This window comes from Hemiscyllium ocellatum, chromosome 48, assembly GCF_020745735.1.
Source record: "Hemiscyllium ocellatum isolate sHemOce1 chromosome 48, sHemOce1.pat.X.cur, whole genome shotgun sequence".
Classification (NCBI taxonomy): domain Eukaryota; kingdom Metazoa; phylum Chordata; class Chondrichthyes; order Orectolobiformes; family Hemiscylliidae; genus Hemiscyllium; species Hemiscyllium ocellatum.
The window spans coordinates 20,456,793-20,482,067 of NC_083448.1; the positions used below are offsets into that span (position 1 = coordinate 20,456,793).

Genomic DNA, 25,275 nt, shown 5'->3' on the forward strand with positions numbered 1-25,275 from the left:
GGTTACCTGTCAGGTCCCTTTGAATATTTCCCTTCTCACCCGAAACCTGTGCCCTCCAACTTTGAACTCCTCTTCCCTTGAAAAAAGACCTCAGCTATTCATGCTATCCACCCCCCTTGTGATTTTATTAACCTCTGTGAGGTCACCCCTCAGCCACCGACACAAACAGCCTCTCCCTGGAGCTTAAATCTCCAGCTCTGGCAATACCCTTGTAAATCATTTCTGTACCTTTCAAGTTGAACGAAATCTTTTCTCCAGTAGGGTGACCAGAATTGAACACTGTTCTGAAAGTGGACTCACCAGTATCCTATACAGCTGGACCTCCCAAACTTGTATATCAATGCTCTGACCAATAAAGTAAAGCGTACCAAATGGCTCCTTCACTATCCTGGTTAGCTGTGATTCCACCTTCAAGGTCTGTTTGCTCAGCAGCACTCCCCAGGGCTGGGAATTTCCTGAACTAGCTGGATTGCTCATGATGACAGTGGAAGATGCCCTTTGTTTTCATGTTCATTTGAACTGGCAGCCAGGGTCGTGGTTTAGTCTAATGTCATAGTCATCCCCATCAGTGCTGCATTTCCTCTGTGTTAAACAGGGAGATGATGTGTTCAGTTCCTGGATTGACACTGTAAACCTTTGACTCAAAGGCAAGAGTACTACCCACTGAGCTCACTATTTTCAGAGACTCAGAGGTGACTCAACTTGGACCAGTTTCACTCCGATTAAAGTTGGAGGGATGACTTGTTGGAGGGATGACTTGGTGCAGATAGCCTGGCAAGGTTCAGCTGATCGTGTCACCAAATGTGAGCTGTGCTGGGAGAGTGAGGGCCAGTTGCAGTCTGATGGCTGAAATTTCTCCCCACATCCTGCCACACAAGCAGTATCATCTACTGCCATCCCCTGGTCTTTGCTGAGCCCACCATCACCAGTGCAATCCCAAGGCTTCCCCCACTGCTTGGTTTATGGCAGATCAGTCTGTGCTCATCAACAATGCCTACTGCAGTCAAACAGCTCTCCATCAAGAGTGACTTGATTATGGCAGCGCTTTGTGAGCATTGCACTGTTATCACCAACCTACATTACCATGCTCAAGTCTTGGAGATGGCATTGCACTCCCAAGCTTGAGTTTCGGAACAAAGACATGAAAAAAGCTCTCCACGCTGGGCACTGTGTAAAGCTGTATCCCAGAAGATCATCATCTTTCCTTGTAAGCTAAGTCTCTGAAGCTAACCTTCCTTGGAATGTCTTTGTTTCTTGTCCCCTGCAGTATTTTGCTGACTTGAGGAACAGTATTGTGAACAGCCAGCCTCCAGAGAAGCAACAAGCCATGCACCTCTGCTTTGAGAATCTGATGGAAGGGATTGAGCGGAACCTGTTGACCAAAAACAGAGACAGGTAACCTTTGATAAATCTGTCATACCGGACGGTGTTTGTGCTCCCTCAAATTGCAGGCTCCTTTTCTGTTAACCACAAAGAGAAAATCAGCTACTGTCAGCCTGTTGCCCCCTGGATAGGTCAAGGGACCAGGAAAATGCAAAGCTTTTACCAGAATGGCCTGAGGTATATCGTTAATCGGGAGAAACTGAGAGAGCTAGTGCTGCAGCCAAGGTTCACAGGGAATGGAATAATTGACTGTGTTTGGTCAATATTCAGAAAGATGCTGCTGCTGCTGCTGCTGCTGCTACGAGAATTAAGCCAGAAGCTGTGGCTTGTTCTCAGTTTAAGATGTTTGAAATGGTTCCAATATAATCGACGGTAACAATATTAATCTGCCTCAAAGCCGATACAGGAATGTGGCATCAGTTGCACAGTCCAGATAAAAGAATTGATATCCTGTGGTTAGCTTCCCTCCTCCCCAAAATGTCTGTCTCACCGAGGTGAATGCAGGACAAGAGGCTAAATAGCATATCAGCACACGGGGGCGGCAGGGTCCACCTTCTAAAGCATGTACTACAGCAATATAACAGCCTCTTGCAAACCTCTGACCTTTACCGTCCGTAAAGGCTGCAGTCACAACTCTGTCAGACCACTTCCCTCCTTCTTCATCCGAGTGTCAAAATGCTGGCCATTCTGGCATTGTTAACAACACCTTCACTTCATCATCTGGGAAGGTTCAAGAATCTGGAATGCCTAACAGGGTTGTAGAAATACAATGAGTAATAACTTGGGAAAGGCATGACATGTCACAACAGTGAGGAAAGATCAGGCTGGTCGATGTACTGGTTCCCTCTTTCAGCGAGCCAGCACTGGTAAAATGAGCCAAATGCCTTGGGCTGTTCAACATGCCAACTTGTCAAAGGACCATAAATGCTCCTTTCATCTGTGATACCATAATCCCACGGATTGTTTTGTGAGTGTTGTGTAAAGATGAGCATATTTTCCAGCAATACTCAAGTAGGGTAAATGTGTTACTTGCGTTGTGTGAGATGTTTTATCATTGAGATATGCTGTGATGCTGCCAATTTACAGTAACTCAGACTGTGAACATGGGAGAGTATTGCAGGTTGTGTGTTGAGGGGGATATGGAAGCATCGGTCCATGTTAACTTGCTGTTGCTTTTGTTGTTTAGATTCACCCAGAACTTGTCAGTGTTTCGGAGGGAAGTGAATGACTCGATGAAGAATTCCACATATGGTGTCAACAGCAGCGACATGATGAGCTGACACCTATCTGTATCGCATTTCCCACTTGGTTGGACGGGGTCACTGGGGGAGGGATGTGCATCATTGACGTTACACAGGTGGGGAGGGGGTGGAGGATTGAGGTCAGAGTTAAGTCGGACAGCTCGCAGGGGTTGAAGGTGAATGGGCAGTGCCCACTTGCCCTCCCCTCCCTCGATTCCCCTGGCATTGGACTGCAGGACTTGTCACCAACCCTCCCTTTAGAAAACCGAACCCTGACAGCGAGTGCCTTTGTGCTCTCGCTCCCTCATCTGCCTTGTATAAACTTGTACATTTTTTTCTTAAGACATTTTGAACAATGTTTATATGAAATCAATTAAAAGAGAGAGAGAGAGAAACAAAAGAGTTGTGATTGAAATTTTTAGAGTTGGGAGCATGATGCTGAGAGACTTGGCTGGTATCAGGTAGATGGGGTGGAATGTGTGTGGGAGTTTGGTTAGATACAGAGCTCTGCAACATCAAGTCTGAAACTGTACAAATAAGGACTGAAGCTAAACGTACCACCTCATGTGGATTTCACTCCCAACTGTCCATATTTTTCAAACAATTGTTCCACTAGTGATTAGGGAATTTCTGTAGAAAAAGTAACAGATCCTGTTGCTGCTAATTATGTGTTGAGCACAGCTCATTTATATTCACAAAGGAACAGAAAACCAATGGATTATATATTTTTATTGTTCCTTTCCACTGAATGTTCTGACTAAACATTTCCGAATCACTGCGTGATCAGGTAGGTTGGTATGTAAGAATGTTTGCTGCATCTAGTGTAAGCATTGTGACTGCGAATAAACTGTCAATGGTTTGTACAGAAAGGTGTCTCCCGTGCTTCAACTACGCAGCAGGAAAGCAGCTGCCTCAAGGAGTGGGCAAGTTGCTCTTGATATCCCAACACTGCTCCCTCCTATCCTTCCCTGTCACCAAACCCCTCCCCTTCCCCCAAACAAAACTGCTCAATTTGCTGCTTCTCCCATTTGTTTTACCTCATGTCGTCGAATTTTCAGAGGGGTTTGGATTACATGGATAGTATTACCCAAAAGCAACTGATTAAATACATCAAGCCATCCTCCCCTCTCTTTGCTTCTTCACCCAATACTCTTTGTCTTCCCCCAGCTTTCAATTCTTCTCCCTGTCCTCCCTGCCATTTCCACCCTCAGTCCTTGTTTTTCTAGTGTGTATAGTGATATAAATAATCATGTGGTGTCTCTCAATCTGTGTTCATCTGCCTCTTTGCATTCCACGGGATGCCTTTGCCATGTTTGGCATCAGAGAGAGGTTTGAAGCTGATTAAATAGGCTTTGCAAAACCTGTAACCGGACCATGTTTGATAAAACTCGGCAACATAGAACCATTCTGGGATAAAGAGTCTTAAGACAGAGTTGTCCGTATTTGTCCAGGTGCCTCCAAGAGCACTTGTGTCTGGTTTTATACTGAAGCTTTCACACATGGAGCTCTGGCTTAAATTCTGTGACCTGGAGCAGTCTCACTTCTTGACAAGCAGTAGAATATGATGCAGCCACTCCAGTGTGTGTCCCTCTAATCTGCTATGAATGTGCAGCGTTTTCTTCCCCAGCTAACCCTGCTGGCTGGGCCAGTGGTTCTTCTTGCTCAGTGGAGACTTCAGTCACCTTGTCAGCAGCATGAGCAGTCTTGGCTTTTGTTGATCTCTCATAGACCATGGTGTTGTAGCCCTCGCGATTCCGGGCTATTTCAATGGCGAAGAATTGGATCCTGGTAGCTGAGTGGGGAAAGATGGAATCAGAAAAGCACATAAGAGATCCATAACAAACCGTATTCGCATGTACTCTTTTTTTTATTTGCAATTCCCTTCCCCCTCCCCCATTTCCCTTCCGTGCCTCCCTCCATTTTGCTTCCCCTCTGTCACCCCTAACCGAATATCGTGTTTTCCTCCACGTAATCTTTTGAGCAGTCCAGCCGCAGAAGCGTGCCGTAGTTGAAGTCTTCGACCAGTGTTTCAAACTGCAGGCAGAATGGGCGCCATTGCTGCAAGAGGAGAGAACGGAGATTCAATGAGGCAAAAGTCCCACAAGCAGTCAGGAACATGGCTACAAGAACACCAAATTAAAAGGAACTCACTTGTTTGGCCGCGTCTGACTTCAACTTGGCTGGATCCAGTACGTCGATTTTCAAGTCCCTGAACTGCTTCCTGAACTCTGTGTAAATTTGATCGTCTTCTCTGGTCAGTTTCAGAAATGTTGGGTCAACTGAACAAATGAGCTTTGAAAGGAAACAGAGGTACCGCGAATCACAAAGAGTGGTTTATGTACTCATGGCAATAATGTGAAATAAAAGAAATAAACTTCCCACTGTTGTCAGATTGGGCTTTCCCAAATACTGAGACACTCCCAGGGAGCACTTGCAGTTGTGACACAGATCTGGACCCTTTTACTACTTTATTCATTTGAGAGATAGAATCCCTACACTGCGGAAACAGGCTCTTCGGCCCAACAACTCCACACCGACCCTCTGAAGTGAAAGCCACCCACACCTATTCCCCTACATTTTCCCTGACTCATGTATCCACAGTCAAGTCATGGTCTGTTTTGATTTGAGACTTGCACAGACTCCCTCGGACCTGTGATCACATCTCAGGATTCTCCTTAAGAATTGATGCATCCTGAAATTTCTTGGCATGTACAGCAGAGATGGGTATATTCCAACTCAAAAACCTGTTAATATTGCCATTAGAATGCTGAAAATGGTGATAAAAAGCCAAAAATACCCTGACTTTCACAGTCAAATGGAAAATGGACCTTTGTGGAGATCCCTTGTGAATGTTGACATTTACAAAGGATGCACACCCTGCCTAGAAAATGGTTACATCCCTCCTCCTGTCTCACGGTGACTGACAATGTATTTGTAGGAACAATTTCCACGTTCCCAACATCACTGCTAAAAAGAGGTATATGACCTGGGTCTGTTACTGACATCAATGAAGGAATGGTCCAAGTACTTCAGTATTTCTCAGGGCACAGTAATATTGATCCATTCTCTGGGTTCCATGTTTTTGGTGATAAATGAGCCTTTCTCCTGTTACCACCATACTCAGCATGATTCCGTACGAACGGTCCGAATCCCAAACAGATTGGGTTTCCCCGACATTGGGTACAGACCTGGGTCAGGCAGTGGAACGTGGTGCCGTTTTGCTCCATGTGGGAATTATGTCAACTGGCAATCCAAGGTTTATTTCAACTAATGTTGGTTCTACCTTTCAAACAATTGCTACCTTGCTTTTAACAAGGTCGGTATGTTTCTGAAACTGCATTGGCAACACATTGGATCTATGCATTTGTCAACCTTGCAGGAAGGTTATTGTGGGTTCAGGAACCTTTTGGCCGAGTAAATTGACAAGCTCTTGCCAATTTCATTATTCATTACCTTGGGGTGACTATCCAATTGTATTTCATCATGATGTGTTCATGGCCATCAGAGGACTTTATCTAATGGATGAAGTGCTCTTCTGTATCACAAAGATGGAAATTCTCTTTACTGTGTCATCATGACCCTGTCCTTACTTTTACATTGATTCCTCATCCATGTAGAATCAAATAAAAGCCTTTAAACAAGAATATAGCAAAAAGAAATTTGTACTTACATTGAAATAAATCTCAGCATGTTGATAAGCTTTCATAGCCCATATCATTTCAAGGTTCGGCTGTAAAACAATGGGCAGAATTACGTAACACTAAATTCTGGGTGGGGGGGGGGGCGTTGTTTAATAAAAACTGGCAATACACAGAGGTAAGGTCAACTTACTGTCTGCATTTTTAACACATACAGCAGAGTGTTGTGCTGGACTTAATTGGAACATTTCAGAGTGGTTCAAAGGGATTTGGATCGTTTCCTTGAGAGGCTGGTGTAGCCAGGTTCAATTTCCCAAGGCAAGTGCACCAGCAAACCTATGCAGAACAGGAAAGGAATGCACAGGGCAGTGGGCCTTGTTTAGTTCCTCCCTTGCAGAAATGATGGCCAGTTATGCTCACTGTTCTATGATTCTGTAATCCCACATCAGCTTGCTTCCTGAGAAGACTTTTTTTTTTAAACATGAAGGACACAAGATGTTGTTCCCATTTTGAAGCAGGTCTGTCTGCCTTGAACCTATGTCCTCACATGGTCCAAGGTAGAAGCTTTGCTTTTCGAGCTATTGTGTTCACTTACGCCTGTCTCTCAGTTCTCATTCCAACTGTCTGTTGTGATGTTGAAAAACTTTCCTCACAGACCAACCATTAGAATGATCACTGATGTGTTTGAAATCTATGTCCTGATGTCTGTACTCTGGGAGAAAACGTTCTGTGTTCAACATACATTCAGTAACCACCTCCTTAGTTTCTGACCAAACTGTTTCAGCTCAATGACCTTCCAGCAGTTTGAAGCAAAGATCTTCAATCTGAAAAGTTAACTTGATCTCTCTCCACACTAGATGCTCCATGACCTGCCCTTTCTTGTCTGCATTTTTTAATTCTAATCCTGAGAAAATCAGTTCAATCCCCTGTCTGCATCTATTCAGGCAAACATTCTTTTTGGAAGGAAAGTCCAGCACTGAGACTCTGGAATGATAGTGCCACCTTTTGCTGTTGTCCTGCAAACTCTTTGATCTCTGGCAGACTGAGAAAGAAATTGAGTACGATGAACAACACCTGTCAGGCAGGTCCACTTTAAAGAGGAAAGTTTTTACCCTTTCCTCAAACATAAAGTTGTCTACAAGTAAAGAGTTTGTTGATACAGCAAAGTTCATCAGGACATGTATAAAAACTTGCACAGTTTGATCCACCTCACTCAAACAGCTAGTTATAAGAGACTTCCACTTCACACTGATCCTTCCACCTCAGTCTCGAACTACTTCAAGTACTGTTACAATATGTTGCTTGTGGAAAAACGATGACTCGTGACATTGACCAATAATTGCTGCTCATGATTTTGTTGTGTGACTTGGGGATGTGAAAATGTAAGCCAGCTGTCCAGGAGCTTTGACAGTCACCTGGATCAAGATTGGGAGGTTGTACTCACCAGTTCACCCATTCCACTCATCCCTCTAGCAGTGACACACATTGGCTGCAGCGTGTACCATCTACAAGATGTACTGCAGCAACTGGCCCAGATTCCTTTGGTTTTTCCCACACCCACAACCTTTCCCACCGCGACGGACAAGGGCAGTGAATAGATGGGCACACCCCCACCTTCACCTCACTCACCAACCTGCTTGGGAAATATGTCACTGTGTCTTCAGTGTTGGTGGCTTTAAGTCCTGGAGTAAATCTTGTGTTTGTACCTTTCCCAGTCAGACAGCTGCTTTGAGAGACTGACTCACCACCACACGAGGACTCCATGAAATGGGCATTGACCACACGTGCCAGGAATGAAAAACTAGAACAGATTTTGATATAGTGGGCTTGTCAACTGGATAACAGCTGACAACAATCAGGAACTGAAATCCTACCAGAAACGGGAGGACAAGGATAATGCAGGACATAACCATTTTTGAGGATTGATGACTGTGTCATGGAGGGAATTGTCTCGCAATATTCATTCCAATTCAAGAATACAGACACCAGAATCAAATACTCACATCATTTAGGTAAGAATCTGCTGGCTGGGAAAGGCTTTGGGCCACAGACATCAACTCACCAGCATTCTGACAGGAGATAGAAACAAGAGGCAGTGATCAGTTTGTGGTAGCAGGTCCGATCTTAATCCTTACCAGACAACAACTTCCAACATCATTCTTCAGAGCAAAAGCAAATACCCTATACATGACTCGATTATCGCCCAGATTCTGAGATACTAACAGAATTCATCAGCAATTAAAATATCAAAATGCTCAGTTCAATACTTGGACACACACAGGTTAGTCACAATTTCAATAGAATAAGTTTGTGTTTGTAACTCTGGGTCAGCTTCCATTGCCTCAAGATAGCCCACGCAGTTGAACACCAGTTAAATATTTTGGCTAAGTAATAACTCCGAGGAACTGATGCAGGAACTCCAATTTGTACAACTTCCAAACAGGAATTAGATCAGTGCTTATTTGGTTGAATGTAGTATTGGCGGCAGAGTCGGTACTGGTCAGCCAATAGTTATCTGGGTCCTCGTGGGAAACTGCCCGAGGATCTCGGACAAGGGCTTGGATCTTCGTTTCTCGTTGAAATACCAATAATGTGGCAAATTTGATAGATCAAAGAATGAAAAGACAAGCAAGGTAGTGAGATCAGCATTCATATGAGTCACACAGCATGGAAACACACTCTTTGGACCAATCAGTTCAAGCTGACCATAATCACGAGAACATAAGAAATAGGAGCAGGAGTCAGCCATCTAGCCCAAGGAACCCATTGTACCATTCAATAAGATCATGGCTGATCTTTTCAGGGCCTCAGCTCCACTTACCCACCCTCTCCTTAATTCCTTTACTGAAAAGAATCCCAAATTGCAAAAGACTTACAACTCTGTCAGATTCCTGCAGTCCTCCAATATTGACCTGTATTCCCCTGTGGCTATTGCCTTCAAACACAAACAGCCCAAGATCTAAAATTTCTTCCAGGAAGCTCTCCTTTAAGAACCTTGTAAAACCTTTTGCCTCTGACTCCACTTTCGGTCACTTGTCCTCATAGTTCTCGATGGGGTTCAACACCACACGAGTTGAATGGAGGTTCCTGGAGAGGCATGTGGCCTGTAGGACGGCCAGAGAAGTGGTCAGGGTAAGGTGAGGCGGGTAAAGAGGTGCCACATGCAGTGGAGAAGACTCTGCAATGATAATAATTCAACCCGGCAGGTCCGGGGAGTGATCACCTCCATTCCTGACCCAACCCGTGCTTGAGAAATTCCGCAGCAAGAGAGACAGTTTACCAGAAGCAGCTTTGGTTTGAGAAATATTCTGTCGCAAAAACATTCACGGGCAAGGCCGGGGGAGGGGGGGGTCAATCTGTGCACAGCAAGATCCCACGTCGTGACCGCGAGGAAAGGACCTGATCTGAAACACTGGGCAGTGATCCCCCGCCGGAGCAGGCTGTTTCACATCAGCTTAGAAACAGGGGTCTAAGTGAGGGGAGACCCACAGACTCGGGGTGGGGGCAAAGTTTAAAATTTGAAGCCATTTGTAACCTATCAGACCCTATATCCTGGTACTGTGCTGTTTTTAACTTGCTGCTTCCCCCCCCCCCCCCCCCGCAGCCCAACCCTGGCACCTCCACGTGAAGTGTGGGTGTGGGCAGGAGTGCACAGACCCAGACAGAAGAGATGGGGGGTGTGAGTGAGAGAGAGAGAGGAGCAGGAATACCACCCTTTGGGAAAGCAGGAGACAAAAGGGGCCAAGAGGACTCACCAGAGATCCTAGACCTGCCATGCTGCTGCTGCTGCTGCTCTCCTCAGGCAAAGGTCAAAGGTCAACCCCCCCAAAAAAACATTAAAAATAAATCAGCAACCTGTTTAAACCCAGCAGCCACACAGAGACAAGCTGCAGTGGGTCATGGATTTCCCGGAAGCAGCCCCCTGCCTGGGTTTGTATCAGTTTGTGTCGGGGGGTGAAAGGTCAAATGTTGCCTTTTTGTCCCTTTGTTACATGTTTGTTGCCAGGCGGCGGATGTAACCATTTGCAGCTTGCAGCCTCCCGCTGCCCCTCGCTGCCCCTCCTGCCCGGCTGCATTTACATTCCCTTCGCAAAAAACAAAAAATAAATTTATTTTTGGGCTGGTTTTCATTTCCCGTGGTGCTCCGGCGGGTCCCGGATGTCTCTGAGCTGAGGGTGAAAGAGAGGAAGGTGTTGGTAAGGGGGGGTGGTGATTAAAAAGAAAGTGAGCAGGAAATCCCAACCCTCCCCAGCAGCAGCAGCAGCAAGAGTAATATACCCCCCCCACACACACACACACAGAGAGAGAGGGGGGCAAAGGGACCGACAGGCGGCTGGGAGACCCAGCAAATCCACTCCCACTCCCACACACACACACCTCCCCAGCCAGGCAAACCTCCTGGAGGCCCTTCCAGCCCCACAGCCTGCTCTCCCCTCACTCTGCAGCTTCCCAGATGAGGCTGAAGGACTGAGCAAGGGGGGGTGGCTGTACCCCCAACCCCAACCCCAGTCAGGCCATTCCTCTCGTCTCGAACCTCGGAAGAAGCTGGGAAGGGATTCTCTCGTTCATGAGGGAGAGGCTGTGCCCCTTCCTCCTTTTGCTGTTTCCCAGAAGGAACTCTATTCCAACCAGAGTCCCCATCCCCACCCCCCACCCCTCGCTCTTGTTCTTTCTGAGATTGTGAATGATGGACTCTGACTCCATTCTGCATGACAAGATAGTGGAATACATGGTAAGCTGATGATTTAACCTCTGTTGTATTTCTGCATTGACTCTAAGAAGTAACAGGCCGGGACTTTGTGAAGCTTCAGAGAGGGCTGCGATAAGATGGTTTTGTATGTTTATGGATTTTCAAAAGGTGTTTATGTCCCACATTGTAACCCATTTGGAAAAAATTTGCGTGTGGGAATGAAGCAGCAGTTGCAGTACAGATAAAATCCGTCAAAGAGCAGAATATTTAGCCATGAGCTGCTGTTTTCCAGATACCGTGGGTGGCAAGGTGGCACAGTGGTTAGCACTGCTGCCTCACAGCGCCAGAGACCCGGGTTCAATTCCCGACTCAGGCGACTGACTGTGTGGAGTTTGCACGTTCTCCCTGTGTCTGTGTGGGTTTCCTCTGGGTGCTCCGGTTTCCTCCCACAATCCAAAGATCTGCAGGTTAGGTGAATTGGCCATGCTAAATTGCCCGTAGTGTTAGGTAAAGGGGTAGGGGAATGGGCGGGTTGCGCTTCGGCGGGTCGGTGTGGACTTGTTGGGCTGAAGGGCCTGTTTCCACACTGTAAGTAATCTAAACTACCCAGTGATATTTGCAAGGAGTCTGTGTGAACGCCGTTTTTATTTTAGATTGACTGTAAAAGCTGGGGGGGGGGGGCGGTGCAAGAGGTGATACACAGCTGGGAAAGTGCAGCTTTGTGAAGGACAGGAACAGAATTGGGAAGGACGTAAAGCTGTTTGGGAAGTGGGCAAATGCAAGAGACAAACTGTGAGACATCCCACTTTGGGAAGAGGGATGAAGGGAACCTACGAACTGGGTAAGGACCATTTTACACAGCAGCATAATCGAGAGGTCATTGAAAGATGCCACATCAGGTTGACTGCTCGGAAGGGATCATTGATTTTTGTGAAGTGGGACATCAAGTTCAAAAGCAAGGATATTATTCTAAACCTTCACAAACTTGAATATAATCTCAGTTCAAGTATTGATCTGGTTCAATCCTTTGGAGAGATTTCCCATGTGATCCCACGATCCAGGGACTTGTAGAAATAGTGGAGCCTGCAGTTGTTTCCATTAGTTCAGAGAAAGCTGAAGTGAGATTTAACAGAAGTGCTGAAAGTCACAGATAGATTCGATGAGGAGACGTTTGTTGACTGTTGGCTAAAATTCAGAAATGTAAGGTACCCAGTCAGAGCACCAGCAGGAAAAAGAGAGGAAATAAGCACTTTTTTTTCCCCATCGCAAGTTGAGATCGAGAACAACTTGAAACAGGGAACCAACTGAGTGGAGTTCAACCTAGAAAAGTGTCAAGTAATTAGCTTTGGAAGGTCAAATTTGAATACAAAATACAGGATTCTTGGCAGTGTGGAGGAACAGAGGGATCTTTGGGTCCATGTCCATAGATCCCTCAAAGTTGCCACCCAAGTTGATAGGGTTCTTTCAAAGGTGTACACTGTGTTGGCTTTCATTAGCAGGGGATTGAGTTGAAGAGCCATGAGGTTATGCTGCAGCTGTTTAGAACCTGGTTAGACTTCACTTGGAATATTTTGTCCAGTTCTGGTCGCCTCATCGTAGGAAGGACATGGAAGCTTCAGAGAGAGTCCAGCGGAGATTTATCAGGATGCTGCCTGGACTGGAAGGCATGTCTTATAAAGAAAGGTTGAGGGAGCTAGGGCACTTCTCATTGGATTGATGAAGGATGAGAGGTGACTTGATCGAGGTCTGCAAGGTGATGAGAGGCAGAGGTAAGTGGATATCCAGAGACTTTTTCCCAGGGTGGAAATGGCTGTCATGATGGGGGATACTTTTAAGCTAACTGGGGTGCTGGAAAAGCACAGCAGATCAGGCAGTATCTGAGGAGTAGGAGAATCAACATTTCAGGCATTCGCCCATCATTCCTGATGAAGGACTTATGCCTGAACCGTTAGTTCTCCTGCTCCTCAGATGCTGCCTGACCTGCTGCGCTGTTCCAGCACCACACTTTTAGAATCTAATGTCCAGCATCTGCAGTCCTGACCTTCTCCTCCTCATAATTTTAAGATGATTGGAGGAAGGTTTCGGGGAGATGGCAGAGCTAGGTTCTTTACCCAGAGAGTGGCGGGTGTGTGGAATGCACTGCCAGCAGTGGTAATAGAGTCAGAGACATTAGGGACATTTCAGTGACTGCTGGACAAGCACATGGAAGACAGTAAAATTAAGGGTATGTCAGTTAGTCCGATCTTCGAGTGGGATAAAAGGTCGGTACGATATCAAGGACTGAAGGGCCTGTACTGTTCAATGTTCTAAAATGTCCAAACTGCAGGAAGGTAGCAGTTGAAGGAAGTTAATTGGATAGCTCTTTCAAAGAGACAGCAGACCTGATGGGTCAACTAGCCTGTCAGATGGTACAATGATGCTGATGATATTAACATATAAGAACATGCCTGAACTCCAGTGGGGAGGGATGTTAGATCCTTGAGAAGTGATTTTTGATTGCTTCAACGGAGGGTTGGTGTGAAATCCCTGTGGATGGAATTCCTGTTAGTTAATGTCACCTGTAAGAGGTGTGAGATGTGCTGTGTGCTTTGAACTTTGGTCTGACTTCAACCCCAGTCCATACTTGGGGTGGGGGTGGGGGGTCACTGAGGTGGATTTGAGGTTTGGCTTGAACCAGAAAACTGAGTGGCTTGTACCATAGGAAGGTTTAGTTTGTGTGGGATGGAACCTGTCCAGGGAACAAGGCAACTGTCTGTTCCCTCATCACTGGTTTCTCTTTCCGTTTGGCTGTCTCTCATGGTTGGAGAAACCATTCCAGATCAATCAGTTCAGATTGAGAATTCCAGTGTGTAACCTGCAGGCTCTGTCAGACACCGGTGAGGGTGGTTGTTTGATACGTTCGGGGGAGTTTGGTGAGTTTGCTCCCATGCCTCACCTTTACTCTTGAGTATTTCCAAACGAGTCCCTGAAGATGTTCTATCTTCCCGAGTGAATTTCCTTCATTTCAGTCAGTCTGACACAAGACACTCCCACCTGAGGCAGTGGAGATGTTGACCTGTTCAGGAAGCTTTAAGGATGTTCGTGAGGTGTTTTCTCTCTCATCTCAGGAATCTCCTGCTATGGTGGTTTTCCGAATGGTGTTAGGAATGTGATGTCATGCGCGAGTGAGGTGAGCTGGTTTGCGGTAAGGAGCCGCTGGACAGGCTCCGGGTGATCTTGCGCCCTTCCATCTCCCCAGGTTTGTCATATCCCTGCGAAGGCACTGTGGGAATAAGGTGCTCACTGAAGGTGCCTGGGCCACCCTTCACTTCAGTCTCAGGTTTAGGTCTGGGTCAGCAGCAGGCTGACCTGGCACTTGGGCTGAATGCCCTGTCTGCGTTCCTCTTTCAGAGGGTGTTCCCACGTTGTGAAAAATGCTCCACGTTTCTCAGGATCTCCTCACGGATTCCCCTCACTGTGAGGAAGTGTTTTACTCTGGGAGCTGTTTGGGGCCTTTTATTTCTGGGTGGTGAGAGAGAGAGGCCTGTTTTCTCACAACGACTCAGCGATGGAGCTCAGGGACGGCAAACGTACTGGCCACAGCGAGGGGACTCTTTCCTGGTGATCCTCTCTGTCACTTCCACGCGTCACGGCATCTTGCAGGAAGCGCACAGGGATAGTCCTGTCAGTGCCACAGTTAGACCTGTCTCTCTCCCTCAATGACTCCATTGTGCCTGGTGTGGGCTGTTCCTGAGTGAGGGTCACCAGGTGATGAGCATGTACTAGGGCGATCCTTACCACTGCCGAGGTATAGCTCCTCCCTATCCTCACATTCCCACATCGAAACTGGATTGGTTCCTCTGATTGAGAGCCTCTGATGTGAGATCCCATGCTGTTAGAATGGAGAACAGCACAGGAACGCAGGCCCTTTGGCCCACACTGCTGTGCTGAACATAACACCAAATGAAACTCCTCCCTTCTGCCTGCCCTTGGTCCATTAGCCCTCCATTTCTCACATGTCTGAAAGCCCCTGTTAGATCTGCTTTCAGCACCACCTCCCTGACAGTGCTCTGACCACAGTCTTTTATAAAAAAAACCCTGCCCCTCACACCTCCTTTGAACATTTGCCCCCTCTCACCTGCAATGCCCCACACACCTCAGTTTTAGACATTTTAGACAAAGTTTTGACCATCACTGCGCTGTTGTTTGACGAAGACTAAGAGACAATGTGGCTCATGTTTATCTGTCAGTCACCGATCCAGAAAGCGATGGGTCTCTGCCAATGGGATCTTGCTGTGCAGAGGCTGGAGTTGCTGCGTTCCCAACATGACAGGATAGTCACAGCAGTGCCGTGGTGCTGCACTGGCCATGTGGACCTTTCAGACCCCCTCCACAGCTCCAAGCTGACTGAAGCCGCTATCGAAATTCCCACCCGCTCGCCCTCGCTGGGTCGAGTCTCCCGAACAGCATCGTGGGATTGTGAATGGGTCGCATGGTCTCCCGGGTCACAGGTGCTATCCAAATGAAATTCCTTTGAATTGCAGTTTGAGTCTTTCTGATGCAGGAATGGGTGTTGATTCAGACTTGGTGAGCACTCAGATGGAGGGGAAGGTGTATGGCTGTCAGTGCCAGATCCCAGGCAATGGTGCTGAGCACAATGCCCCATGCTCTCGACCTGCTCTCACACAGGAGTTTGCAGAGATGGAGCTGCACACGGGGCTGTGGGGCAGACTACACTGACATGGGGGCAACAGAGAACAGAGCAGCTGAAACTTCATCCACTGAGAAGTATCACACTCAGAATGAGGGGGGATTAGTCACTGGGTGGACAAAGAGCAGGAAGGGGTGTTCATCACAGGGCGAATGCTTTTGAAAAGCTGCACAGATCTGCTGATCGTTTCCCGATAACTGACTGTGCCATTGTATTGAATTGGGAACAGGTCACCCATGAAATGACAGAGCAGGTTTGTGAGTGCAGTGTTCTCCTCCTGCTGTTCCTGTGGGACAGAGAAGGGACATCACCCATTCACTCAGATACTGTCTGTGTCGAGGGAGCTGTGAACATGAGGGTAGAACAGCAAAGACCAGAGGTGATTTCATCAAGGATTTCAACGTCCCAGAGAAATGGTACAGACTGGACAGCGAGCACGGGCATGAAAATAGCCAGTTTTCTCCCACTCCCAGGGCTGATGGCTGCTGGAGATGACAGTCACATGGCACTGAGGGCAAGGTGTGTAAACCTGACCAGAAATAAAAACCCACTATTACTGCACAATCTCAGCAGGTCTCGCAGTATCTGTGCACAGACAACAACAGGTGGAGGAACCCTGCTTCAGAATAGTGTTGACCTCACGGGAGGATGATCTGCGAACATAAATTGCCTGAACCCCAGGCTGTCTGTATGATGTAGTTAATTATGTGTCACATTATTCACCCGCCCCTCGTCAGGAAATTGTCACAGTTTTAGTTCAGGGGGTGAACAGACTGTGGTGAGAACATCAGAATGAAATAGTTCAGAGCAGTTTATGTGCGTCGGGTTGGTTAGAGTGAAGTGGCTTTGGAGTTTACCCTGAACAGATTGTCACAGTCCTGGTTCGTCACCTCTTCCTGTTCCCCTTGCTCTGCCTCTTCAGGTTGGTTTGTATCTTTGCGATGCTCAGACTCTGACCTGCTGTGTTTTCTCTCTGTCTTATTTCTCTTGTCTCTCTTCAGAACGCATCTGGACGCGATGACCTTAATGATGCTGAACCCCCTAAGAAACTTGTTTTGGGAAAGAACACATTTCATCAGGTGACAATTCCTTGCGACATTGTGACTGACTGTCAACGGGTCATTTCTCTGACCCAGCTACCTTGGCCCATAGTTTGCTTCAGTTGTGCAGAGGTAATATTTCACCCAGTCTGACTGCACATTCTGAGCAAACACTGTCTCATCAGAACAACCCAAGCTCAGAGAAGTTGACATGAGCTTTCTGTCAAGTGTTGACCGATGAGCAGTGATTGAGTTTGCTGGTAAAGGCCGTGGTTTCACTGCTTTGCCATGCCAATCTCACTGAAGGAAGAGGAGATCATCTCCATTTGAAGAAACTATCCTCCTGTCCAGCAGCCTTTGTGTTTCAGCACTGTGCTGTACCAGCTCCAACCTCTCCAATCCATCAAGTGCACCCCTCACTCTCTTAGACCAATGGCCCCATTCACGTTGAAATGTAACGATCCTCCCCCTCCTGCTAGACCGTGGGGAAAACAAACCTTTCTGACTGAGCTTCTGTTTGTCTTCCCAAGCCTTCCTCCCCTCGTTCCTACTCATTGTCTCCATTGAGTTTCCCCACTGTGTCTGTGTGTCTGTGTGTGTCTGTGTGTGTGTGTGTGTGTGTGTGAGAGAGAGAAAGTTCCCCAGGTTAATAGCTGCACTCCCTGTGCTCATACCTGTAAAAGCAGCTGCACTGAAACTAGAGTTGTGTTTCTGTGAATGAAATCTTCTTCCTTTGCAGACAAAACTCAGCAATGGGACCCCGAGTATGATTGCAGTGAAACAGCATACACCTTCAAGCAGCTATGAGAAACAGAAAGAACAGTGTGTGAAATACTTTGACCAGTGGACAGAAACTGATCAGGTGGAATTTGTGGAGAACCTGATTTCCCGAATGTGTCACTATCAGCACGGTCACATCAATTCTTACCTGAAACCCATGCTGCAGAGGGACTTCATCACTGTGCTCCCAGGTACACTCCGTCAGAGTGCACAGATTAACATTACCCCCTGACCCGCCTGTCACTCCTCTGTACTGGCCCTTGGAAGAAGCTGTCAGGTGGTTTCACTCTGTGCCCAGTTTGGCAAAACCTTTCCTGATTAACGTTGCTTCCCAATCCCTCGGAAAGTTCGTGTTAAATGAGCTGCTAGCCTCTGTGTCGAGCGTTCCCATCACAGCGACTCACTCACTGAGTTCCACAAGGGAATTCTGCCCTGCCCGTCTCTGCTCTGTGTGACATTCCCAGGATCCTGTCTGCTGTGATCCCTGACCCTGGTGTCTGTCTGAAACCCTGTGTCATTGCAAGTTGCTGTTCACTTTCCCCACTCTCCCAGCGACAGTGTCACTCTGTCCAGCCTTCGCACACAGTGTAGGAGTCCACCATGTCTCCTGTCTTTAACATGCTGCTATCCTTTTCTCTGAAGATCCACCCGGAATGGGGCCCAGTGCTCTATCTGACATCTAACCACATACTTAGGGTGGTTCCACATCATCATCACCACCACCACCTTGTCTTTGACCCCTGCCCCTTCCCCAATTTGAAGCTGATCTTTGTTAAACCAGTGAACCTGTCTCCCTTTCCACTGCCTCTGAACCTGATGTATGGGGTCAGGCGGGAGCACACACAGTATGTTCTCCATGTCATTGAGTGAGCCGTGAACTCTGCAGGCACTGCATAGTGACTGTTCCCCATTCTCTGACCCCGTCCATGGGCAGCACTGTCTCCTCCAAGCTCCCCCACCCCAGCTCCATGTGCTTCCCAAGCCACCACTCGGTGAGATATTGTTTGAAATGCTCCCTCCGTGATGGAGCCTGACACGGGTCAGAATTGTGTACAGAGTGTTCTCTGTTGTAACCAGCATGGGAGAAGCTCTGATAGGGAGGTCTGATGTTGGGAAAGTTGAAAGGGTTCAGAAAAGATTTACAAGGATGTTGCCAGGGTTGGAGGATCTGAGCGACAGGGAGAGGCTGAACAGGCTGGGGCTGTTTTCCCTCGAGCGTCAGAGGCTGAGGGGTGACCTTATAGAGGTTTATAAAATCATGATTTGGAGATGCCGGTGTTGGACTGGGGTGGACAAAGTTAAAAATCACACAACACCAGGTTATAGTCCAACAGGTTTAATTGGAAGCACACTAGCTTTCGGAGCGACGCTTCTTCATCAGGTGATTGTGGATGAAGGAGCGATGTTCTGAAAGCTAGTGCTTCCAATTAAACCTGTTGGATTATAACCTGGTGTTGTGTGATTTTAATGAGGGGTATGGATAGGGTAAATAGATAAAGTCTTTTCCCTAGGGTGGGGGGAGTCCAGAACTAGAGGGCATAGGTTCAGGGTGAGAGGGGAAAGATATAAAAGAGACCAACAGGGCAACTTTTTCACCCAGAGGGTGGAGACTGGAACATTTAAGAAGCATCTGGATGGGTATATGAATAGGAAGGGTTTGGAGGGATATGGGCCGGGTGCTGGCAGGTGGGACTAGATTAGGTTGGGATATCTGGTCAGCATGGACGGGTTGGGCCGAAGGGTCTGTTTCTGTGCTGCAGATCTTGATTACTGTATGTTGTAAATGGTCCTGTCCCGTTTTACTAAAAGGACAAAGACTTTGAAAATTGGGAGTGGGGAAAGAAAGAGAGAGAGAGACAGACAGACAGACAGAGCCATGGTTGAGGGTTTAAGATGGAACTGGCAATCAAGTAACTCCAGTTCAAGAAAGAATGACCAGCCTGCCCACCAGGTACCCTCCCAGAGACTGGAGGAAATAATGCCCCCAGCCCGGGCCTACATGTCCATGTGGATATTAGTCCAGGATTAGGCAAGAAGAAACACAATCCTGGGCAGTGCAACACAGTGTTTGACCATTCTGTGAACTGGCAGCCCAAGTACAGTGTTCTCACTGGTGTCTGGCTGTGCTCTGCATCTGTTTCAGATGGTTGAGATTTCAGGTGGTGACAGAAACATTGAAATCAGCTGCAGGAGTAGGCCATTCGGCCCTTCCAACCTGCACCACCGTTGAATTTGATTGCATGGCTGATCATGCAGTCTGAGTATCCCACCCCTGCTTTCTCCCCATACCCCTTGATTCCTTTAGCTGCCTGGACCACATCCACCTCCGCCTTGGATATGGTGGAAGTGGGATGCTGGAGATTAGAGTCAAGATTAGAGTGGTGCTGGAAAAGCACAGCAGGTCAGGCAGCATCTGATTCCTGATGAAGGGCTTAGGCTGGAAATGTCAATTCTCCTGCTCCTCGGATGTTTCCCGACCTGCTGTGCTTTTCCAGCAACACTCCAGATACATTCAAGAGAGCAGATTAATGAACTGATCCCGACAGCGTCCTGTGGGAGGGAATTCCTACCACCCCCTCCCCTCCCCCCTGTCCCTGAGCACCGTCCCTACCACCCCCTCCCCTCCCTCCTGTCCCAGAGCACCGTCCACAGGTTCACAACTCTCAGAGTGAAGACATTCTTCCTCAGCTCAGTCCTGAATGGCTAACCCCGTGTCCTTAAACTGTGAGCCCGAGTTCTGGACTTTCCTCACATCAGGAATATTGTACCCGCATCAAGCCTGTCCAGTCCCATCAGGATGTTTCTTTGAGATCCCCTCCCCCCCCCCCACTATTCCAAAACTCCAGTGAGGAGAAGCCCAGTTGGTGCCGTCTGTGCTGAGATGTCAGCCCGGCCTGATCCCGGGAATCACGCTGGGGAATCTTGCTTGCACTCCCTCGAGCACCAATCTGACTGAATCTAGCGGATTTTCCTCAGCTTGGGAGAGATGATGGAATATTGTCAGGGACAGTGGTGTGGGAGATGTGAGGGGCTGTGTGTGTATATCATGCTGCCCTTCCGGCCCCCCCCCCCCCCCTGCAGAGGGAGACCTGAGAGTGTGTGTGTGCCAGTGGGAGGCTCTGGGGACTGGCTGGGGAAGCACACAGCCCTTGAGCTTGTTTTGTCTCTCTGTCGTGCAGCCCGTGGCCTGGATCACATCGCGGAGAACATCCTGTCATTCCTGGATGCCTGCTCCCTGTGTGCAGCCGAGCTGGTCTGTAAGGAATGGTACCGGGTCATCTCCGATGGCATGCTGTGGAAGAAGCTGATGGAGCGGATGGTGCGCACGGATTCCCTCTGGAAGGGGCTGTCAGAGAGGAGGGGATGGTAAGGACGGTGCTCAGGGACAGGAGGGAGGGGAGGGGATGGTTGGGACGGTGCTCAGGGACAGGAGGGAGGGGAGGGGATGGTTGGGACGGTGCTCAGGGACAGGAGGGAGGGGAGGGGGTGGTAGGGACGGTGCTCAGGGACAGGGGGGAGGGGAGGGGATGGTGCTCTGGGACAGGAGGGAGGGGAGGGGATGGTAGGGACGGTGCTCAGGGACAGGAGGGAGGGGAGGGGGGTGATGGTAGGGACGGTGCTCAGGGACAGGAGGGAGGGGAGGGGATGGTAGGGACAGTGCTCAGGGACAGGAGGGAGGGGAGGGGGGTGATGGTAGGGACAGTGCTCAGGGACAGGAGGGAGGGGAGGGGGTGGTAAGGACGGTGCTCAGGGACAGGAGGGAGGGGAGGGGATGGTAGGGACGGTGCTCTGGGACAGGAGGGAGGGGAGGGGGTGGTAGGGACGGTGCTCTGGGACAGGAGGGAGGGGAGGGGGTGGTAGGGACGGTGCTCTGGGACAGGATGGAGGGGAGGGGATGGTAGGGACGGTGCTCTGGGACAGGAGGGAGGGGAGGGGGTGGTAGGGACGGTGCTCTGGGACAGGAGGGAGGGGAGGGGGTGGTAGGGACGGTGCTCTGGGACAGGAAGGAGGGGAGGGGATGGTAGGGACGGTGCTCTGGGACAGGAGGGAGGGGAGGGGGTGGTAGGGATGGTGCTCTGGGACAGGAGGGAGGGGAGGGGATGGTGCTCTGGGACAGGATGGAGGGGAGGGGGTGGTAGGGACGGTGCTCTGGGACAGGATGGAGGGGAGGGGATGGTAGGGACAGTGCTCTGGGACAGGAGGGAGGGGAGGGGGTGGTAGTGTCGGTGCTCAGGGACAGGAGGGAGGGGAGGGGGTGGTGCTCTGGGACAGGAGGGAGGGGAGGGGGTGGTGCTCTGGGACAGGAGGGAGGAGAGGGGGTGGTAGTGTCGGTGCTCTGGGACAGTGCCTGATTGAGGAGATGTTGTGATGACTGCTCCTGCTGTACAATGTCTGGCTGGTTGTTGTGTTTGTGACGGACGTTGAATAAACCCGGTCCCTCCCTGGCATCTAGCCAGAGCGAACCCACTCGTGTGGAGTTGCTGGGACATGAATCCAGGTCTAGAGGCAGGGACTCTGCCAGGCTGAGGATAACCTTCAGCATGAAACAAACAGCAGCTGCTGTGAAGAGAGGTGAAAGGGTTGGAGAGTCCACGTGTGACGGGCAGATTTCTCACTTGCTCGGAGTATTTTTATGGTGGAATGCAGGTCAAACATGCTCCGTCCTGGCTTCGGTTACTCAAGGTGCTGTGTCTCACTGTTTCTCCTGAGCCCAACCACGGCCCCACACTCTGTCTGTAATTACCCAGACCCTGTAAAATCCGCAAACACTGTGGACACTGCAAATCATCAACCAGTACGCAACCTACTGGAAAGACTCTGCAGGTCTGGCTGCATCGCCCTGGAGAGAAATCAGGGTTAACATTTCAGATGGAGTCATCCTTTCTCTCAACACCAGATCTGAAACGCTTGAACCCTGATTTCTCTCCAGGGCGATGCAGCCAGACCTGCAGAGTTTTTCCAGTAGGTTGCGTGCTGGTTGATAATGTGGGAAAACTGGTTACCAGCCTCGGTTTGGAAGGTCAATCAGAAACCAAAAACACACACCTGCTCCAGGCTAAAAAAACCAGCTTCCCCTTTGCAGAGATGGGCTACCGAGTGGAAAGGGGACAAGAGTTTTTTGTACGAAAGTTCATGAAAGGGAAAACGATGACGATGGAGATGGAGTCATCCAGCTGTCCAGCACAGAAACAGTCCCTCCGACCCACCCAGTTTTCTCAGTGTTAGCCTGTGTTTGGTCTATCTGCCTCCAGACCTCCTCCATCCATGTACCTGTCTCACTGTTTCTGAAATGAACAAACTCACTCCCTCAGACAGCCTGTTCCCCCACCAGCCTCTGTGTTGGAAACAAATGCCCCTGGGCACCCTTTTGATTCTCTCCCGTCTCACTTTAAACCCCGTGCTCTCTAGTTTTCGACTCCCCCCAACCACAGGGAGAAACTGTCAGCTATCTACCTCCTCTGCACCTCTCCTGGTTTTATATACCACTATAAGGTCACCGCTCAGTTTGCTCTGTTCCAGGGAAAATGTCCCAGGATGTACAACCTCTCCTTTTAACACCATCCTTCCAGTTCTGGTCGTATCCGTCTTCCTCGGTTAATCATTTCCTTTCTCCAGTAGGGTACACGCAGTGTGGTCTCACCACTGTCCTGTCCAACTCCAACAAGGCTTCCCATCTCCTCTAGTCTGTCATAGCTCTGGCTGATGACAGTGAGCAAGCTGAAAGCTTTCTTCACCACCCTGTCTACCTGCAACTCCACTTTCAAGGAGCTATGACCCTGTCCCCCTCGGTCTCTTTGTTGAATAACAGTGCCCAAGGCCCGACATTGAATGTACCTAACTCCTGCCCTGGTTTGCCTTTCCAAAATGCAACACCTTGTATTTATCGCAATGAACCTCCATCTGTCCTTTCCTCAGCGGGCTGGCACTGTTGGTAGAGACCTCACTCTATTTCCAGATAACCACCTTCACTGTCCACTATGGCACCAATCTTGGTATCATCCATCACCTTACCAACTGGCCCTCCTCCATTCCCACCTAAACCATTTCTATCACTGGTGAATAACAGTGGACCCAGCACTGACCCCTATGGCACACTGCTGATCTCAGGCCTCCAGTTTGAAAAACGACTCTCTACCATCACTCTCTGTCTCGTACCAACAAGCCCGTTTTGTCTCTGATTGGTTAGCTCTCCTGGATCCCGTGAGATAGAACCTTTCTCAACGACTAAACAAGCAGTACTTTGTCAAGGCCTTGCTAAAGTACATGGAGACAATATCTACCACACTGCCCTCATATACTGTCACCATCACCCCTTCAAAAAACTCAACCCAGTTTGCGAGACTCGACTCCCCCCCCCACCCCCCGTACAAAGCCGGACTGACGATCCCAAATGAGTCCTTGCCTTTCCTGTAGATCCTGTCTCCGAGAATCCCTTTTGTCAACTCCACACCACGGACATTCAGCTCACCGGTCTCTAGTTCCCAGGAAATTCCCTGCAGCCTTTCTTATATAGTGACCCAACATTGTCCAGCCTCCAGTCTTCACACACCTGACCCATGGCTGTCGATGATAGAAATATCTCGACCATGGGTCCCACTTTTCCTCCTTTGCTTCCCACAAAATCCCGGGATTTACTTCAGGTTCCAGTGATTCATCGACCTTAATACGTTCTGAGACCTCTAACACCACCTCCAGAGGGTCAGCTCACTGTCCTGACACTGGAGCAGGGCGAGAAAGGGGGTTTCAAGCAGATGCTGTCGTCCACATGTGTGTGGAGTTAAATTTGGGTGAGGATTCTCTGCATGGGGATCCCTACAGTCACCTTGGGGCCCGCTCAGGGTCAGGGTCACGGATAGGGTTTGAGTCAGGGTCGGGTCGGGTCGAGGCCGTGTTAGGGTCAGAGTTGGGATTGGGGCCGGGTTAGAGTTGAGGCAGGGTCAGGGTTCCCAGTGCTACCCAGGAAGAGGTATCTCTGAAAGCGCCTGGAGCTGGGTTGGGGGAGCTCATTTCCACCTTGAGGCAGCAGATGCTGCCAGCCCAGAAGCCGCAGCTATCGGGACAGACCGTGTGGATGCAGTTACCCCCTCCTTATAACGTCAGCCTTGACACTCCTGTGCACCAGAACAGTTCGGTGTGAAGCTGCAGTGAGCTGTGATTTCTGTCCTTCACGGTTCCAGATATGCTCTGGCCTGGGTCTTCAGTAAAACCAACCTGTTACAGTGTGGTTCAAACCCACTGGAGAGCTGCTTCCTGTCACCCCTTCGCATCCAAGGTGCAGAGACTTTCATGTGGCCGTGTTTGTGCTGATGGATTTGTGTTGAATCTTGCAGGATCCAGTATCTATTCAAAAACAAGCCCTCCGATGGGATCTCCCCTCCAGACTCCTTCTACAGATCGCTCTATCCCCAGATTATACAGGACATTGAGGTAAGAGGCTGTAATGTCCTCACTCTGAGCTGAGAGAGCTGAACTTTGTTGAAAGGAGGGAGGTGTCTGCATGTCCCTGCAGTGTGTACAGACAGCGCGATGCTGGGGGTGTCAGTCTAGTTAAAGCAGCTGCAGTCCACTCAACCCCAGCCTGATCTCCACAGGTAGCTGACAGAACCATGGCCAACCTTCTGTCCTGTTTGAGGAGGAAGTGAGGTCTGCAGATGCTGGAGATCAGAGCTGAAAATGTGTTGCTGGAAAAGCGCAGCAGGTCAGGCAGCATCCAAGGAGCAGGAGAGTCAACGTTTCACGCCTAAACCTGAAGAAGGGCTCATGCCTGAAACGTTGAATCTCCTGCTCCTTGGATGCTGCCTGACCTGCTGCA

At 49.0% G+C, this 25,275-nt stretch overlaps 3 protein-coding genes across 6 annotated transcripts in view; 2 read left to right on the top strand and 1 right to left on the bottom strand.

Annotated features, from left to right (window-relative positions):
• xpo7 (exportin 7) overlaps nucleotides 1-3,483 on the top strand; it is a 106,262-nt gene extending 102,779 nt beyond the window's left edge. For all 4 annotated transcript variants that reach the window (XM_060856428.1, XM_060856426.1, XM_060856427.1 and 1 more), the window contains 2 exons: nucleotides 1,268-1,395; nucleotides 2,570-3,483. In XM_060856428.1, the coding sequence (XP_060712411.1) occupies nucleotides 1,268-1,395; nucleotides 2,570-2,663 (222 nt within the window). In that variant the 3' untranslated portion in view covers nucleotides 2,664-3,483. The remainder of the gene's footprint in view (nucleotides 1-1,267; nucleotides 1,396-2,569) is intronic.
• pbdc1 (polysaccharide biosynthesis domain containing 1) lies at nucleotides 3,339-10,290 on the bottom strand. The gene is made up of 6 exons (XM_060856432.1): nucleotides 10,018-10,290; nucleotides 8,266-8,331; nucleotides 6,295-6,354; nucleotides 4,776-4,916; nucleotides 4,571-4,682; nucleotides 3,339-4,416 (listed from the first exon to the last, which is right to left on the bottom strand). The coding sequence occupies exons 1-6, from the start codon at nucleotides 10,036-10,038 to the stop codon at nucleotides 4,223-4,225; spliced, it is 594 nt and encodes a 197-aa protein (XP_060712415.1). The 5' UTR covers nucleotides 10,039-10,290; the 3' UTR covers nucleotides 3,339-4,222.
• A 123-nt stretch (nucleotides 10,291-10,413) lies between these two features.
• The window catches only part of LOC132836874 (beta-TrCP), a 32,951-nt gene continuing 18,089 nt past the window's right edge, over nucleotides 10,414-25,275 (top strand). Inside the window, exons 1-5 of the mRNA XM_060856430.1 lie at nucleotides 10,414-10,994; nucleotides 16,644-16,721; nucleotides 17,422-17,653; nucleotides 20,642-20,828; nucleotides 24,794-24,890. Coding sequence (XP_060712413.1) covers nucleotides 10,947-10,994; nucleotides 16,644-16,721; nucleotides 17,422-17,653; nucleotides 20,642-20,828; nucleotides 24,794-24,890 — 642 coding nt within the window. The 5' untranslated portion in view covers nucleotides 10,414-10,946. The remainder of the gene's footprint in view (nucleotides 10,995-16,643; nucleotides 16,722-17,421; nucleotides 17,654-20,641; nucleotides 20,829-24,793; nucleotides 24,891-25,275) is intronic.

Excerpts from the sequence above, each read along its gene's own strand:
- pbdc1 (XM_060856432.1), bottom strand. The coding sequence starts at position 10,038 with ATGGCAGGTCTAGGATCTCTG. Across the intron at positions 4,917-6,294 it reads ATGCTGAGATTTATTTCAAT|CTCATTTGTTCAGTTGACCC; the intron begins GTAAGTACAAAT and ends TTCCTTTCAAAG. Across the intron at positions 4,683-4,775 it reads AGTCAGACGCGGCCAAACAA|CAATGGCGCCCATTCTGCCT; the intron begins GTGAGTTCCTTT and ends CTCCTCTTGCAG.